General features: G+C 40.2%; 1 protein-coding gene across 1 annotated transcript in view; it reads right to left on the bottom strand.

Annotated features, from left to right (window-relative positions):
• Window positions 1-5,336: 5,336 nt before the first annotated feature.
• Window positions 5,337-18,961, bottom strand: part of LOC140714901 (sodium-coupled monocarboxylate transporter 1-like) — a 62,136-nt gene continuing 48,511 nt past the window's right edge. The window contains exons 12-15 of the mRNA XM_073026570.1: window positions 17,340-17,539; window positions 14,103-14,206; window positions 8,285-8,385; window positions 5,337-5,507 (exon numbers count right to left, since the gene is read on the bottom strand). Coding sequence (XP_072882671.1) covers window positions 5,433-5,507; window positions 8,285-8,385; window positions 14,103-14,206; window positions 17,340-17,539 — 480 coding nt within the window. The 3' untranslated portion in view covers window positions 5,337-5,432. The remainder of the gene's footprint in view (window positions 5,508-8,284; window positions 8,386-14,102; window positions 14,207-17,339; window positions 17,540-18,961) is intronic.

Here is an 18,961-nt window from a genome sequence, read left to right on the forward strand (position 1 = left end):
ATTTACTTGAACTTTGAACTTTGAATCATTTGCAACTAACTAGGGTGAGAAGAAAGTTGAGATTATGATCAGATTAGCCATAATTTTATTAAATGGCAGAGCAGAGTGGTGTGCTTCCTCTCCCAATTCATATGACTGTAGGTAATCACCAAATTGATGATCCTTCTTGAGTTCCATCCAAGTTGTCCTTGGCAAAGCAGAAGCCAAACTTTAATTAAATACAGTAGCTGTATTCCACATGACACAAAGGAACACTGGAAAGGCTATATGGAAGCAGACGACATTAAAGTGCTTGTAAGGTAACACTAACATCTCCTGCAATCCATAAAATTGATCAACTATGTCCTTTCTACCAAAATATCAAAAAGTAAGTATTGACCCATTGGTTTACTCACCATCATCAATAATTTCCAGCTCATCAAAACACAGGGTATTACAACTCCAGCTCTTTAATGCATCACCTGACTGTGTAATAACTGAAATTATACATTCACATCTTGCATGTGCCAGGCAATAAACTTGCCAGCAGGTGAGAGTACAACTAACAATTCTTGATTTTCATTCCCATCAGCAAGTCCATCACTATCAATATCTCAGATTAGACACATTAGTATTGTGGTTACAGGAGTGGATGGCTATATGAAGCTAGTACGTGGTGCTACTAAAGGTGGGCAGCAGCTTACTAGTGGTTCATAAAGCTTGCTTTTATTGTTTGCCTAATTTGTGTTTTTTTTCTCTGTGCATTGAGTGTTGGTCTTTTTTTTAAATTGGGTTCTTTCAGGTTTCTTATTTTGTGACTGCTTGTAAGTAGCTGAATCTCAGGATTGTATAATTTATACATACTTTGATAATAAATGTACTTTTGCAGAAAATATCACTCAGACCCGGAGGGAGATTACTTCAGAAAGCCTTTATTGAAGCATGATATCATGGAGAGCTCAAACACCTAGAAGTGGAGTTCTGAGACTCTGCTCAACAAAAGATTACACTCATATTTATAGTCAAAATCAACGTAACAAGAAGCACTTAATCACACAAATAGAATAGAGAAGTTTCACACCATGTTCTAGGTCATAGGTCGGCAACCCACGGCTCCGGAGCCGCGTGCGGCTCTTTCATCTCTGTGCTGCGGCTCCCTGTGGCTGCTGACTTTTCACTGCATCTTGCACCAAGAGACACTGTGCGCTCAAACATTTCCTCCGGAATGCACAGAAGTAATGGATGTTGTCATTCAGATTGTCAATAAAATAATGGCAAAAAGTTTAAATCACCGTCAATTCCGTTTGTTACTGGACGAGCTGGAAAGCGCATATTCTGATCTCCTGCTACACAACAAAGTCCGGTGGTTGTCCAGAGGGGAGGTGCTTTGTCGCGTGTCTGGAAGAAGTGAAAACTTTCCTGGGCAGCAAAGGGCTCACCTTTCCTGAGCTGGAACAGCCAGAGTGGCTGGACTTCATGGTACACTTCAAGCTACACTTCATGGTAGACATGACAGCGCACCTGAACACGCTGAACACAGCTCTTCAGGGGAAAGGACGCACAGCCCTGCACATGTTGGAGGATGTTTTGGCATTCGAGCACAAGTTGACAGTGCTTGCCAGAGATTTATAGAAAGGCACTTTGTCTCACTTCCCCAATTTGAGAGAGTTCAAACAAGCTCACGACATGATAAATTCGGAGTATTTACATTCTGCAATCATCGCAATGCAAACATCGTTTGGGAAAAGCTTCTGTGAGTTCAGAGAAGAAAAAAACACATTATCCTTCCCGGTCACTCCCCTAAGCATCGATCCATCCCTACTGAATACGACTGCATTGGCAGGTGTGAGTCAACCTGATCTTGAGATGGAACTGGCCGACTTAGCCGACAAAGACATATGGGTGTCCAAGTTTAGATGCTTGACAGCAGACCTTGAAGATGTTGCCCGTCAGAAGGCCGTTCTTGCTCAGAATCACAAATGGAGTGATATTGAAAACCTCCCCAAACCGGACAAACTTGTGTTCGAAACATGAAATGCTATCCCCGACATTCATGTAAACATTAAAAAGTATGCGCTTGGAGTCCTGTCGATCTTTGGATCCACATATGTATGTGAGCAGGTGTTCTCCAACATGAACTTTATTAAAAACAAACATCGCACACGCCTCACAGATGACAGCTTGCGATCCTGTGTAAAGATGAAGGTGACGTCATACAGCCCTGATGTGCAGACGCTGTGCGCTGAGGTCCAGGAGCAGAAATCCCATTAACCAAGTATGATAAATATTTTAATTGCCTATTATTTTACGTATATTCATATTTTTTCATTGTTCAGTGAAATAGTCCTTTTATTTTTCAGGTTGACAGCTGGCTGACGTTATTTTTGGTTTGCTGCTGGCGGACAATTTAAGTTCGGCGTTTTTCATAAATACAAGAAGGACTCAAATAGACATTGAGTATTTTACTTAAAAGTAACCTTCAACCCAACGTCTTTTTTTCGGAGTTCAAAATGTTTTTGTTGCATGCAGAAATGTAATTTCGTTTTCTCTACAGGAGTTCATCGATTTCATAAATGCAACACATTATAGTTTGTTTATACATAGCATAAAGGCAAAAAAAACGTTGTATGCAGTGTTATTTCATTTTAAATGTCAAATGGGTTTTGTAGCTCCCAGTGTTTTCTTTTCTGTGGAAAACTGGTCCAAATGGCTCTTTCAGTGGTAAAGGTTGCCGACCCCTGTTCTAGGTGATAACCCGAAGCACCAATCAGCTTAAAAGTTACTCTGCCTGCAGCATTAGGGCAGATTACGGAACAATGATTCCAAAGAAAGTACAAGCAAGCTTGCAAGTCAGTTACTCATAGCTGGGTACGGTTAGTTAGTTGGTAGTTTACCAAGAACACACAGTACTGCTGTCATGGCAGAAATGGCTTACCCCCTTTGGTCCCTAATCAGTAATAATGCTTTAAATTTTCGTCCACATGTACTTTGAACTTTGGAAGTAAATTCACCTCCTGAGCCCTCAAAGATTTTCCACCAACATAAAGTCAAAAGTTCAATAGAATACTCTCAATTTTCTGAAACAATACTAGGCAGATTAGAGCCCATCACTTGATTCCCCACCATTGACAACATTTTCAAAAGTTGATGCCTCAAGAAAGCAGTATCCATCATTAAGTATCTCCTTCATCCAGGACATGCCCTTTTCTCTTTGCTACCATCATGGAGGAGGTATAGGAGACTGAGGATACACACTCAACATTTCAGAAACAGCTTCTTCCCCTCTGTTATTAGATTTCTAAATGTACGTTGAAGCCATGTACACTTTGTCTGTCTTTTGCTCTCTTTCTGCAGTACTTATTTCTTATATGTCTTATTGTAACATTTTTACGTATTACACTGTACTGTTGCTGTATGACAAGTTTCACAACATATGTCAGTGATAATAAGATTGATTCTGATTAAACTTTAGCAGCCCCAACCACAAGCATGCAATGGTTGCAGTGGGTAATTTATACAATAATAAAATTCACTCACCCAAGTTGCTACAATGACACCCACCAAATCCATAATCTCAACTACCAAGGGCAGCCAATGCCAGCAGCTTAAGGTGGTGGATCGCTACCACCCTTTTAAAGGTAGTTAGGATTAGGCAATAAGTGTTGACATTGCAAACTTTATTCATTCTGTAAATGAATGAAAAGAGGGCCCAGTCTTCTGATACTGGTATCAAGTACTTAGCAGACCCAATCCATCATCTATAAAGCCTTACCAGATGTAACTCAAAGGCATCTCCTTCCTGTCATCAGTTCATTTCTTTCTCTTCATCATCATTATCATTATGTGCCAAGTCGTATGATATGGGCGATCATGGTCTTTCTATGACTATGATTATTCTTGGCAAATTTTTCTACAGAAGTGGTTTGCCATTACCTTTTTCTGGGCCGTATCTTTACAAAATGGGTGACCCCAGCCATTATCAAAACTCCTCAGAGACTGTCTGCCTGGTGTCGGTGGTCTCATAATCAGGACTTGTGATATGCACCAGCTGCTCATACGACCATCCATCACCTGCTCCCATGGCTTCACATGAGCCTGATCAGGGGATTAAGCAGGTGCTACACCTTGCCCAAGAGTGACTTGCAGGCAAGTGGAGGGAAGGAGCGTCTTATACCTCCTTTGGTAGAAATCTATCTCCATCCTGCCACCTTTTCTTAATTTCACCTGTTTTCCTTGCTATCACTCATGAAGTGACACAGTAGCAACTCTACAAAAGATTTGCAAGTGATAAATGTATCTGACATTTATTCTACACACAGCTGAAACACTTTGATCAGGAAATTGACATCCACTTTAAAACATGCCATAGGATCTTTATCCACCACGCAAATGCAAGTTTTGATCGTGGGGCCTCCCTGGGGATTGGGAAATGAGAGATGATGGGTGACTGGCTATCAAATCATGGGAGTGACCTGGGTTTTGGAAAAAATACAGCTGGTGTTAGCTGGCCAGATACAACATCCCAAATACGGCACAGGGGTTACAGTAATTATAGTAGCTGGCTAGTGATCATTACCTTGCCGTGGAGTAAGGGGAGATCTGAAGGGAAAGAAATTGGAGCCCCAGGCAGGTCACATTTGGGATCAGGCCAATCAGGATGGGTCTAGAACAAGGGTTCCCGGGGTCCATGCCATAAAAATGGTTGAGAGCCCCTGGTCTCGAGTAAATCAGATAGAGCATGATGGGTGGGAGTCAGGGCCTGGGCCAGTTAAGGGAAATGGTGTCAAAATGATGGGTCAATTGAGGAAGATGGTATCAAACTAATGGGGGGTCAGGGCCTGGGTTAATTGAGGGAGATAGTATTAGACTGACTGGTAGTTTCTGTCGTAGCTTTAAGGGTAGAGGGATGATTCTGGATAACTAAGCAACACACACAAAATGCTGGAGGAACTCAGCAGGCCAGGCAGCATCTATGGTAAAGAGTAAACAGTCAATGTTTCAGGCTGAGACCCTTCATCAGGACTTCCATGAATGTGTGTGTATTGCTTGGATTTCCAGCATCTGCAGACCTGGTGGATAACTGTTGGGAAGAAATGTTTGATAGAAAAATCACACCAGATGGAAGAGGGGACTTTACAATTGGGAAATGGTAAAATGCAATTTAAGTTCCAGGGAGGCAGGATTAAACTAGAAAGCATCACAATCAATTTTACACACAAATGTAACCAATTTTAATGCACTTTGCATCTAAATTTCTAAGCCAATGTGTGGTAATTGGAAAAACTAAAAAGAACCTACTCACATAACAGTGAAAGAAATAACATCAGATAATTTTCTGAAATGTGGTTGCTTTATTCACTCATTCTGTAGAAATCCAGTGGCATTTCATTGAAAAACTAATTGTTAATTACCCACACCTTCAATATCTTACATCCTGGTTGATTTTGAAGGATTTAAAATTGTGTTGTTTTCTCACAGCTTGTAGGATTTTCCTTGAACACTGTGTACAGGCTTTCTGACTTGTCATTCTAGAGGAATAGAAAGTATATAAGAATGTCAAGCTTGAACAGTTCAAAACAGCATTTCCTTTATCTTCATAATGAAATATTCTGATATTAAATTAATACTACTTTCTTAACAAAATTTATACACTATGTACTTTTTCACAAATTAACCAAGAATCTTTCTGTGAAGAGAATGGGCTGAAAGTCCACAAAGGCTTGTGTAGTGGGCTTTAGAAGTGACTTTCTTTAACGTTATTTTCCAGACAAGTGGAAGAATCTCCAATCAGTTGACCAGGAATCAAAAGGCCAAAGTTATACTCTGTGGAAAATATTTTGTAGGATTTAACCTCAAGTGCTCCCTTCACTGTTGAAGAAGGAATAGAGGACTGATGCTAACAATGAAGAATCTGAAACTAATTCTGGAATGTTCACTCTGTTCAAAAAAAAATTCTTAGGGGAGGTGCCTTGGAAAGTCAATGGTTTCACCATGGGAAGTCTCTCAATCAATGAGAGAGAAAGGAGTGTACAGTGTTTGTACTTGTATGAACCCAAAGTTTAAAATGATACTCTTGAAAGTTTTTTAAGCAAATTTTTTGGAAAGATGAAGCTCTTTAAATATTTAGTAGGGGTTTAAATGATATTCTTAGCAAGACTGATATTACGTGGAACATGGATTAAGAAATTGGTTGAGAAGTCAGAGGCAGAGTGGAGACAAAGGATAAAGGGTATGTTCTCTGATAAATGGGTGGTAACAAGTGATGTTCCCAAGGGTTATTTTTGGAGTCTCAACATTTCACATATTGTTAATGGCATGGAAAGGTTCAATGTTCAGGATTGTTTTAGACAACAAGGTAGAAAAGTGAAACACAGCCGGTTGTGCTGATGGGAACAGAAATTTTCGCCACAGTGTAAACAAACTAATGAGCAATAATGTCACAATGTGCACTGGCAATATTGGAACCCAATATTGGAAAGACAGACTCTGACGAGGAGACAGTGCATAGTTTATTCATAATAATTCCAAAAGTACATTGGTGGCTCAGCTGAATGCCACCACAAGACGTTCTCAAAACTAGGACCCTGTGATTAGCGCTAATTGGGAGTCTGTTTAAATAATACAAATAAGATGGAATCTCTGAGCCTATCAAAATAAACTTAAACAGAAAGCACCAGGAGACCACATCACAAAGAGCAAGTCGCTCGAGAAAAACACAAGGAACACTAAATTATTAACAACTCTTATAAAACAACAATTAACCAATTCAGGTGCTCTAAAAATCTTGGCACCCAATAGTGTCCAGTGCCCCACACAGGCCCAAAGAGATCATTACAAGTAAACAGAGTTCAAGAAGGACATGTGTAAAGTCATCTCAGTGGAGCAAGGAAAGGTCAAGTATTTTCTCAATTTTGATAAATTGTGAAGGAGTGCAGGTACTGAGAGGAACAAAAGCAATCAAAACACAAGCACATTGCTGTTAGCTTTTATCTCAAGGGAAATCATAATACAGAAATTCTTCATCAGTTATTTAGAATCCTGGTTAAATCTCCTCCAAAGCAGTTTGTTCAACTTAGATTACTGCACATTGGATCACATGGATTGACCCTAAGGAAAGATGCAAAAGATTCAGTGTGACACCATGACTGTACCCATCTGTGAAAAAGATGGGTCTGGAAATCCACCCTGACATCAGTGTGACAAATGGGGTGGCACAGTAATGTCGTGGTTAGCACAAAGCATTATAGTACCAGCAACCTGGATTCAATTCCCAGTGATATTGGTAAGGAGTTTGTATACTCTCCCTGTGACCACATAGGTTTCCTTCAGGTGCTCCAGTTTCCACCTAGAGTCCAAAGACCTACTGGTTGGTAGGTTAATTGGTCATTATAAATTGCCCTGTGATTAGGCTAGGATTAAATTGGGTGCTGCTGGCAGTGCAGTTCAAAGAGCCAAAAGGGCCTGTTTCGCACTGTATCTCAATAATTAAAAATAAATTAATTAAATGATTTACTTTTGCAGACAGTTTGCATTAAAGGATAGAAATTCTATGAATACAAACATAGAGAACAGAGAGCTGACTGTGATTGGTTCAAAATGTCTGGAAAATTAAAAGGATTTGACTATTTCTCCTGAAAGGATATTAAAAAAAAGCATGCACTATCTTCAAACTAGGATCCTTTCTCAAGGAATGTCAAGAAGCACTTATTTCAATCAAAAAATATCTACAGCCTTAATATACACAGTCACCTGTGTGAATTTGCTATGTAATGGAAGTACACAATGCAGGTGGCTTGAGAGTCAAAAAAGTCTACGTTTACTACTTCTGTCATGAGACCTCAGGCCTGTACGGCAAACCGTAAAGCTTTAGGCTCCGAGGTTTCTAGAGCACCTGTATTTGTTCATTGTCGTCTTTGACAAGAGTCATTAAGCCTTGATGTTAAGTTTATTTTGACTGGTGCGGGTTTTCTGCATTGTATGATTATTTAACTGGACCGCCCACAACCACTTATTACTGGGCCCTAGCTTTGAGAATGGTACTTCTCGCAATGTTACCCTGCCGAGCCTCTGAAGTATTGCTGGAACTCCTATGAATAAACTCAAGTTGCTTTCTCCATATCGGAGTTGTCTTTCCTCTGCACTTGGGTTCCATCATTGCCAAAGTGCTCCATGACAACTTCAGTGCAGGGTATTTTGAATGCCTGTTCTCCAATTAAAGTGGCATTACTGATGTTGCCAGAGTAACAAAACCACTATTATACCAGACTCCATTATTATGTTTATGAAAGGTACACAATTATCTCACCGTTTTTGGTTTTTGAAGACGTCGTTTAATCCTGAAGATGAATTTATGAATGGTGTGTACAATAGGAGAAATCAGTGCAGGATCCACCACTTTATTTCCACCTGTTACAAAGACATCAGAATGAATAATTCAATAACACAAAGGGCCCAGTGTATTGTTCCGTGAACATGAAATACTGAAAACCTGTGCCAAGATTTAATTGCTACAATTGAACATACTCTGTAGTACAAACAGGATCTAGCTAGATTGAACTAAACTGAGCTGAAACTGAACATTTCTGAGATGAGATGATCTGCAGATGCTGGAAATCCAAAACAACACACACAAAATACTGGAGGAACTCAGCAGCATCTGTGGAAAAGAGTAAATAATCAACATTTCGGGCTGAGACCCTTCATCAGGACTGGAAAAAGAGATAAGAAGTTAGAGCAAGTAGGAGGGGGAAGAAGTACAAGATGATAGATGATGGGTGAAACCAGAAGAGAGGGAGGGGTGAAGTAAAGAGCTGGGAAGCTGATAGGTGAAAGAGATAAAGGGCTGGAGAAGGGGAAATTTGATAGGAGAGGGTAGGAGTGGGAATAAAGGGAAAGAGGAAAAGCACCAAAGGGAGGTGATGGGCAGGTAAGGAGATGAGGTGAGAGAGGAAAATGGTAATGGGAATGGTGAAGTGAGGGGGGGGTGTTATTACCAGAAGTTTGAGAAATTAAATTTCATGCCATTGGGTTGGAGGCTACCCAGACAGAATATATGGTGTTGTTCCTCCAACCTGTGTATGGCATCATCGTGGCGATAGAGGAGGCCATGGACTGACATGTCGGAATGGGACTGGGAAATAGAATTGAAGTGTGTGGCAACCGGGAGATCCTGCTTTTTCTGGCGGACAGAGTGTAAATGCTCGGTAAAGCAGTCTCTCAATCTCTCATCAGGTCTCACCAATATACAGGAGGCCACACTGGGAGCAGCGGATACAGTAGATGACCCTGACACTCACAGGTGAAGTGTTGCCTCATGTAGAAGGACTGTTTGGGGCCCTGAATGGTAGTGAGGGAGGGAGGATGTTTTGATGACTTTGTGGTTTGATGTTTCTCACTCGTTTTTGCCACATGGGTGATTTGTTCTTTTATTGCACGTGGGGGGGGGGGGGGTTATTTTTCTTTGAATGGTTTTCATGGTTTTGTTTCTTGGCTGTCTGTGGGAAGATGAATCGTAGGGTTGTATACAGCATACATACTTTGATAATAAATGTACTTTGATTCTTTGAATCTATTGATACTGGTCCCAGCTATGAGGGAATGTGAGGTGAAATGGAAATTGAAGACTGTGTGATCTGGGTGAGGATATGAAGGAGAATAAATAGCAATGTTGTTGGGGTTTGCAGTGGTGATCGTCTTCATCATTAATTCAGGTGTCAGATAATGTATGGAATCATGGTCAGTCCATGACTATGATTGTTCTTAGCAAATTTTTTTACAGAAGTGGTTTGCCATTGTATTCTTCTGGGCAGTGCCTTTACAAGACAGGTGACCCCAGCCATTATTAATACTCTTCAGAGATTGTCTGTCTGATGTTAGTGGCCGCATAACCAGGACTTGAGAATTGCACCAGTTACTCATACGAGCATCCACCACCTGCTCCCGTGGTTTCACGTGACCCTGATCGGGATGGGGGGGGCTAAGCAGGTGCTACACCTTGCTTAAGGGTGACCAGCAGGCTAACGCCTTACACCTCCTTTGGTAGAGATGTATCTCCACCGTACCGCCTGATAAGGAAGCCATAAATCACCAAGGGTGAGTGATATTTGATTTTGTGATGGGGGTTCAGTAAAGTCAAATATTTCAAGGTCTAATTGGAAACTCTCTATGATTACCCTTAGAGGTCTCTGGATTACGTTTATGGGTGATTTGCATCCATACTGGCAGTTTAAGACACACAAAATGCTGGTGGAACACAGCAGGCCAGGCAGCATCTATAAGGAGAAGCACTGTCGACGTTTCGGACCGAGACCCTTCGTCAGGAAACGTCGACAGTGCTTCTCCTTATAGATGCTGCCTGGCCTGCTGTGTTCCACCAGCATTTTGTGTGTGTTGTTTGAATTTCCAGCATCTGCAGATTTCCTCGTGTTTGCAGTTTAAAAGGCCAGGTATGGGTGGTAACAGCACTATCACCCTTTTTGCAGGGCATTCCTCTTTTATTTGGTTTGATAGCATATGTTTCTTAGAGCATCTCTGGTTGGAAGGTATTTTGAGCTCGGAAGTTAACTCAGTCTGCTCACTTGCACCATGAAGGTTGTAGCTTCAAGCTTCACTCCAAAGACACAAGCATTAAAATTTGCTCTACAACTGTAAATGCTAGACTGCCAGAGATGTCAATTCTTGGATGAGAGATCAAATGAATGCTTGAACTGCCTCTCAGGCGGGCGTAAAAGATTTCATAGCACTTCACTGAAAAGCAGGAAAAAATCTTTAAAACAAATTCCTCAATCAGCATCACAAACAAAAGAATATTATCTAGCTGTAGATGTTGCTATTTGTGCACCATTGGATTTTGTTTTCCTGTAATACTACAGTAACTTCACTTCAAAAATACATAATTGGCTTAAAAGCACTTAGGGATAAGTTATTGATAAATGCAATTTTTTTAATATACCAGCTGCTATACTGCATTAAATAGTGTTGTTCTGCCACCTGCTGGTGACGTGTTGTATGGCAAGGATAAATTTATATAAACGGCTCAAAAGTAAATGAAGATTGTTTACAGAAAGAATTCCCAGATACTACTGTTCAGGTAAATTATACTTGGAAACCTGAGACCACTCAATTTCTAACATAATAGATAAAATTTGAATACAATGTTCTTTTGTCATGTGCTATATCATATGACCATGATTGTTCTTGGCAAAGTTTTCTACAGAAGTGGTTTGCCATTGCCTTCTTCTGGGCAGTGTCTTTACAAGATGGATGGACCCAGCCAATATCAATACTCTTCAGAGATTCACTGCCTAGCATCAGTGGTCGCATTACCAGGACTTGTGATATGAATCAGCTGCTCATATGAACTTCCACCACCTGCTCCCATGGCTTCACATGACCCTGATCAGGGGATTAAGCAGGTGCTACAGCTTGTCTAAGGGTGACCTGCAAGCTAGCTTAGGGAAGGACCGCCATATACCTCCTGTGGTAGAGATGTATCCCCATCCCGCCACCCAGTTGAATACATTTGTGATTAACAAAAAAAAACTGAAAACATTCATGGTATCAGGCAAGATCTGTGAAAGAAAAAAAACATAATTACTTTTCCAGATGAAAGACACTTCATCAAAACTCAGAGAGGAAACAAAGTAGATTTTAAATTACAGAGAGTTTTATGAAGGATAGGGCAAAGGGAATATCTCGAATAATCTGAGCTAACAAATTCCACAAATTTGCTGATTACATAACTATCATTGACAGAATTTCAGATGGTGATGAGAAGGCATACAGGATCGAGACAGATCACCTGGTTGAGTGGTGTCACAGCAACAACCTTGCACTTAACGTCTGTAAGACCAAGGAATTGGATTGTGGACTTCAGAAAGGGTAAGACGAAGGAAAACACACGAGTCCCCATCGAGGCATCAGTAGTGGAAAGGGTGAGCTCAGGAAGGAGGTTCAGGAGTCTTAAGGCACACACTCAATGATTCAGGAACTTCTTCCCCTTTGCCATCTGACTTGTGAATGAACAATGAACCCATGAACACTACCTCACTATTTTTTTATTTCTATTTTTACACCACTTATTATTTTAACTTTTTTAAAATATATATTTACTGTTAATTTATAGTTTTTATTACTACATATTGCAGTATAGTTCTGCTACATGACAACAAATTTTCTTGACATATGCCAGTGATATGAAACCTGATTCTGAGTTCCCCCAGCATTCTGTGTGTGTTACAGCAACTCTCCTGCCTTGTATTGTATATCATGATGATGTGTAGCTTGTTTAAATGGCTGGGTCACAAGAGATTCTGCAGATGCACATCAGACCTGATGAAGTGACTCGGGTCGAAACCTCAACTCTTTATTCCCCTCCATGGATTCTGCCTGCCCTGCTGAATCCCTCCAGCATTTTGTGTGTATTGCTCATAAGTAGCTAGGTTGAGTCTTTATTGATAGAAATTGTTGATAGTATTTGCCATCCAAAAAATGAATTTACCTTGATAATTCAACCTATCCTGTATCCAAGTTCTAGAAACATTGCATTTGACATTGGTCCCTGTATTATTTCTTCCTGTCTCTGAACAATTAATTTCTTCTTTGCATCCCTTCCAAGAACATCCATGCTATGTCAGCATGGTGCTTTCTCTGGCCATGTCAGCCATTATGCTCAAAGGCTGCATGCAAAAAACATTGAGGTTGATGTCATGAATATCTAATAGTACTTCATCTAGTGCCTGTTCAAAAGGAGATGGATTACGGCCACAGTAAAACACTGAATTGCGTTGTCCTGTACAAGTGTCAACAGTAGCTGACCTTGCCAAAGATCTGGTGCACAGCTTGGATTGAATAGTAATGCTAGCTACATTTTGAGTGATGGGATAGGGATATGTCTCTACCAAAGGAGGAGTAAGGTGCTCCTTCCCTCTGCTAGCCTGTAAATCACCCTTGGACAAGGTGTAGCACCTGCTTAGCCCCCCAGTCAGGGTCACGTGAAGCCATGAAAGCAGGTGGTGGATGGTCGTATGAGTGGCTGGTGCACATCACAAGTCCTGATTATGTGACCACTGATGCCAGGCAGACAATCTCTATGAGTATTGATAATAGCTGGAGTCACCCAAGTGTAAAGACCCTGCCTAGAAGAAGGCAATGACAAACCACTTCAGTAGAAACATTTGCCAAGAACTATCATGATCATGGAAAGACTATGATCATGTCATATGACATGGCACATAATGACGATGATGAGCTACTCTTATCACTACAGTTATGAAGCTCACTATAATGCAGTTCCCAATATCTAATCTCACTTTAATTATACTATAGACAGTTGTCATCACAGATATAAATGTCACAGCAGTAGCTCAGTAGTGCAAGTGTAGAACAATTGATATTCTCTGAAAAGACGACTGTTGATATTTCCCCAACATTGCCCTTGCTGTTACTCAGATGCCTCTCTGTCTGCTTTGTTAATTACCTTTCTGAAATAACTTATTGATGCTGTCTGCCTAACTTGCCTTTACGACACTGATAATTTTTTAGAATGAGATTCATGTATCTAAATGCTACGGGTTCCAAAACTACAATACTCATTTGAAATATATTTTTCATGAATCTTTCCCAAAATCTTTTGTTCTATCAGATTCTGAGGTAATTTCGAGAATGCCCCCTAAACCTACTTCATTCACAGCATAGTGGTTAGCACAATATACAGTATAAGTGACATAGGTTCAATTCCCGCTGCTGTCTGTAAGGAGTTTCTATGTTCTCCCCATGACCGGGTGGGTTTCCTCTGGGAGCTCTGGATCCCCCCCGCCCGCCCCCCATAGTTCAAAGACAACCAGTGAATAGGTTAATTGATCATTGTAATTGTCCTGTGATTAGGCTAGGGTTAAATCGGGGGTTGCTGGGTGGTGTGACTAGCAGGGCTGGAAGAGCCTTTTCTGTGCTGTATCTCAATCAATAAAAATCAATAAACAAATAAATCTTTAACTATATATTATAATTGATAGTCAGAACTGATTGAAATTGTGTTATTTCAGAAAAAAAATTGATCTGAAGATGCTTTGTGCTAATGCTGTGATCCTTGAGGTCAACGTGATGAATTAAAACAGTTTACCTACCAGTGAATAAACTAATTGTTAATCCAACGAATACGGTGCTCAGACAAGCGATTGGGCTGTAATAGAGATAGGATAAGGAGTAGAAATCTTCTGCTATGCTGGGCCTGAAATATATTAAGAAAATAAAAGAACCATCACATCGGAGTTAAAGTGCGTCTCAGGATAATTTTAAACTATAATAGCATCACCAACTCTTCATCTGTACATTATATCACATACATTTAGCAGCTCACTACCACTGTCATGGGGTGAGGGGATGACCAGGGAGGGGTAGCACCTCTGGTGAAGGTGCTTGTCGTGTCCATTCTGGGGCAACTCACTCATCTTCAGTTCCATCAGACTTTGAACTCTTACCTGTGGCTCTGAGGAGCTGTTTGCATGTGACTGTGGCCAGAAGTGGTACACTGCTTCGACAGGCGGGCTAAACCAGATGAGGGGAGCCAGCAGCCTCGTACACCAGTGAGGCAGGGACATGCCTGTCCTAGCAGGCAAAGTCAGCTCCAGCGGACTGGACAGATGAGATCTACAGTGAGTTTCAATGCCAGGAAGGTATTTCTGTGATGTTCCATGGAGAGTGAAGGGCATGACGAGATACAGAAGACGTCATGGTTGTAAACTGTGACCAAGGACTCCACTTTATGATGCTTCTACCCCCAGAACCTGGACTTCTGAGGTCAAGAGAGTGGAACTGCCCGATTGCAATGACTTTTCCACAGAAACACTCTCCTACACAGGTCTCCTGTTATCATCAGAATGATAGACAGCAACCATCTCTGTCACCTTTCTACATCAGGGTCTTCCCAACATTTTTATGCCATGGACCAATACCATTAAGCAAGGGTCTGTGGAGCCCAGGTTGGGAACTCCTTTTCTAAATAATGGTCCTGATCTTAATGGAGAGAACAATTTAACAGTGCAGAATCTAATGGATTTGAATTGTACCTGTGAACCTAAGTCCCCTTTGGGTCATCATCACCTGCAGAAAAGCAACAATGGTTTCAATATTTTGGCAACTGGTTAAAAAAGTATTTAAGGTCTGGTGATGTCTTTCATTTGGAATCAATGCTTTACACCACCTGGGTTCAGTTTCTACTGCTGCCTGTTAGGAGTTTGTATGTTCTCCCCGTGACTGCATGAATTCCCTCCAGGTGCTCTGGTTTCCTCCCATAGTCTAAAGATGTACCAGTCAGTAGGTTATTTGATCATTGTACATTGTTCCATGATTAGGCTAGAATTAAATCAAGGGATTGCTGGGTGACATGGCTTGAAGTGCCAGAATGGCATATTTCACGCTGTAGCTCAATAAATGAATAAAAATTGAACAGCATCTTATTGTCTAGCTAAATGAAATGCATAATAGTCTCTAAAACAGTGGAGAAAAAGAGAATTAAGTATTCTGTGATGCAACTATCTGTAAAAAGTAAAGAAAGAGATAGAAACATAGAAAACATAGAAAACCTACAACACAATACAGGCCCTTCGGCCCACAATCCTGTGCCAAACACGTACTTACTTTAGAAATTACCTAGAGCTACCCATAGCCTTCTATTTATTTAAGCTCCATGTACCTATCCAGGAGTCTCTTAAAAGACCCTATTGTATCTGCCACCATGTTAGCCATTTCAGCCCTGGAGAAAAGCCTTTGACTATCCACACAATCAATGCCTCTCATTACCTTGTATACCTCTATCAGGTTACCTTCATCCTCTGTCACTCCAAGGAGAAAAGGCTGAGTTCATTCAACCTATTCTCATAAGGCATGCTCCCCAATCCAGGCAACATCCTTGTAAATCACCTCCGCACCCTTTCTCTAGTTTCCACATCTTTCCTGTAGTGAGGTGACCAGAACTGAGCACAGTACTCCAAGTGGGGTCTGACCAGGGTCCTATATAGCTGCAACATTACCTCTCGGCTCTTAAACTCATTCCCATGGTTGATGAAGGCCAATGAACCATATGCCTTCTTAACCACAGAGATAACAAACAAAAATGCTTTGTACAAGCAAAACAGTTTTGAAAGTTGGACTATAATAGATCCAAATAATTTATTACATTTCTAGAATTCCAAGGATGTTTCTCCTGGCTGAGCCATATAGAACTGGGGGCTAGAGTCCCATGTTAACAACTGTGATGAGGAGAAATTTCTCCACCGAGAAGATGATGAATGTTAGATATTGCTTACACTGCATTTGGTGTAGAGGCCCATTAATTGCTTTAGAAGCTCAGTCATTAGTGTAGAGGCTCAACCATTCGTGTAGAGGCTCATTTATTGCCGTAGAGGCTCAGTCATTGGTGTAGAGGCTCAGCCATTCGAGTAGAGGCTCAGCCATTCATGTAAAGGTTCAGTCATTGCTGTAGAAGCCTAGCCATTCATGTAGAGGTTCAGTCATTTGTGTAGAGGCTCGGCCATTGGTGTAGAGGCTTGGCCATTGGTGTAGAGGCTCGGCCATTGACTGTAAAGGCTCAGACATTGACTGTAAAGGCTCAGACATTGGTGTAGACACTCAGGCATTGACTGCATTCAAAATAGGGATTGACACATTTCTGGATATTAAAAGAACCAAGGGATATGAAAAAGACAGAAAAATAGTATTGAGGTAGAAAGCCAACTATGATCTTTTCAGATGGGCCAATGGCCTACTCTAGTCTCCATGTTATTATAGCAATTCCATTCCATTCCGTTTCTATTACAGTAACTTATTTTTCACTCATATTCATAAGTAATTGATTTTGAGCATAAAATCTCCAATTAAAATATCATCAACAGAATTTTTGGGGACGATGGAAATGTAGATGCCCATGTCATTCTGTATGAACATGGTCCTTGTTGATCTTTTAAAGAGTTAATTTCCTTTTTTAACATGTTTTTGCCCTTGTATCCTTTCACCAGTTGTTTCTCCATATCTACCCTACCACATCAGTTCATCATCTGAAATATGTTAATTAGATAATTTCTTAATCTTTAAATTTAAAGAGTATTTATGCAAACTGTACTTTTAACTACTTCAGCTATACTATTTTGGTAAACATGTGGTCTTTAAAGGAACATGATTCAGAACTGAAAAATGTTATCAAGATTAAATTTCATTAAGTTGTACATTTGTCAAACACTGATAATCCTACTAAATATTATTAGGCTAAACTACAAGTTAGCTGGCAATCATACACAAGAATAATTCCAAAACTAAATTTTATTTTAATGCAGTGACCTCAATTGAACATTAATTCAGTGACTTACCTTTCTTGAATTGGAGACATAATGGTTGTTATCAGAGCTGTTCCATTCATTGGAGTTGAGGTGGTGAAGTTTGACAGTGGACAGCCTGATACTGATGTTGTAAGTAATCCCGTGAATTTATCAGCTGGTGGATAGATCTGAGCAGCAATTCCTAGCCATATCGAAAGCGACAATCCAGCAAACAAACCTACAAATGCACCCTGGCATAGACAAAAAAAAAGTAATAAAGCTTTCTATTATTTTCAGAATGCATTCTACAGCAAACGAAACAGGATAATGAATTGGAAATTTTTGACATCCATATTGCTATGGCATGTGCAATAGAATAAAACAGCATTCATCTTTCCTCAACCTTAGAGATACTACAGCAAATTCAGGAGCTGCTACTCCTGACATGAAAGGTGACCCATTAAATTATGTGCCATTATAAGCTTAATAATTATTATTATTTCTAGAGCACTTTCATACAGCTGATGTAGCTTTACAATGGGATAAAGTGCAAACATGAAAATAAAAGACAAAAAAGATGCTAGTTAAAAGCAAGGTTGAATAAATAGATTTTGAGTTGGTGTTGAAAAGTGTCAACTGATTTTACACCCCTTATAGTTTTAGGTATTGAGTTCCACAGTTTAGGAGTGTAATTCAAAAAAGCTGACCTGTCAATTATCTTTTGAAGGAGATCGTTTAAGTTAAAGGGACCAGTGGAAGAAGACCTGAGAGCTTATAAAACCAAAGTGATTCTGTGATGTAATCTGGTCCAAGACCACTGAGAACTTTAAAATTAAGTAAGAGAACACAGAGTAGTTAGGATGGGAATGATATGCTCCCTCATCCTGGCTTTAGTTAAAAGTCTAACAGCGCCATTCTGAAATAGTTGAAGTTTGTCAATAGATTGGTTTGGAAGGCCAGTAAAAAGTGCATTGCAGTGATCTACTCTGTCAGATATAAAGCTGTGATTTGTTTTTCAGCTTCAATACATGACAGAAACAGATGTACATTTTCAATATTTCTGAAGTAAAGAAATAATGCTTTGGTCATTTTCTTTATGTAGGATTTAAAATTCAAATCTGAATCAAGAATAACACCAAGGCATGTTACTTCTGAATTTACAAGGAGAGCCAAGTTCTCAAGCTTATCAAGAAGTTATCTCTTTCGGCTTTGGGAACAATCAGAACTATTTCAGTTTTATCTTCATGTAGTTTTAGGAAATTATTGCTCATCCATTTGTTTATTACAGCCACAACAAAAGTCAGAGAAGATAGGGTGTTACCATTATGAGGCTCAACAGAGATATACAATTGTGTGTCATCTATATGGAAATCAAGTTTCTGCTCCCTCATGATGTTTCCCAAGGGGAGCATGTACAAGGAAAAGAGTAGAGGACCCAAACAGCTTTCCTTAGCAACACCAAAATGTACATCATATCGCTTAGAAAACTGGTCTTCAAGACAGACAAAATTTTCTCTCTAAGAAATATGAAGAAACACAAATAAGGGCACTACCAGAGAGGCCAACCCAGTTCTCAAGGTGGTCTATAAAAATGTTGTGGTCAATTTTCTTGAAGGCAGCACTTAGATCTAGAAGAATTAAAACTGAGACTCTGTGGCATCAGTACTGAGCCT

This window comes from Hemitrygon akajei, chromosome 22 (assembly GCF_048418815.1).
Source record: "Hemitrygon akajei chromosome 22, sHemAka1.3, whole genome shotgun sequence".
NCBI classification, from domain to species: domain Eukaryota; kingdom Metazoa; phylum Chordata; class Chondrichthyes; order Myliobatiformes; family Dasyatidae; genus Hemitrygon; species Hemitrygon akajei.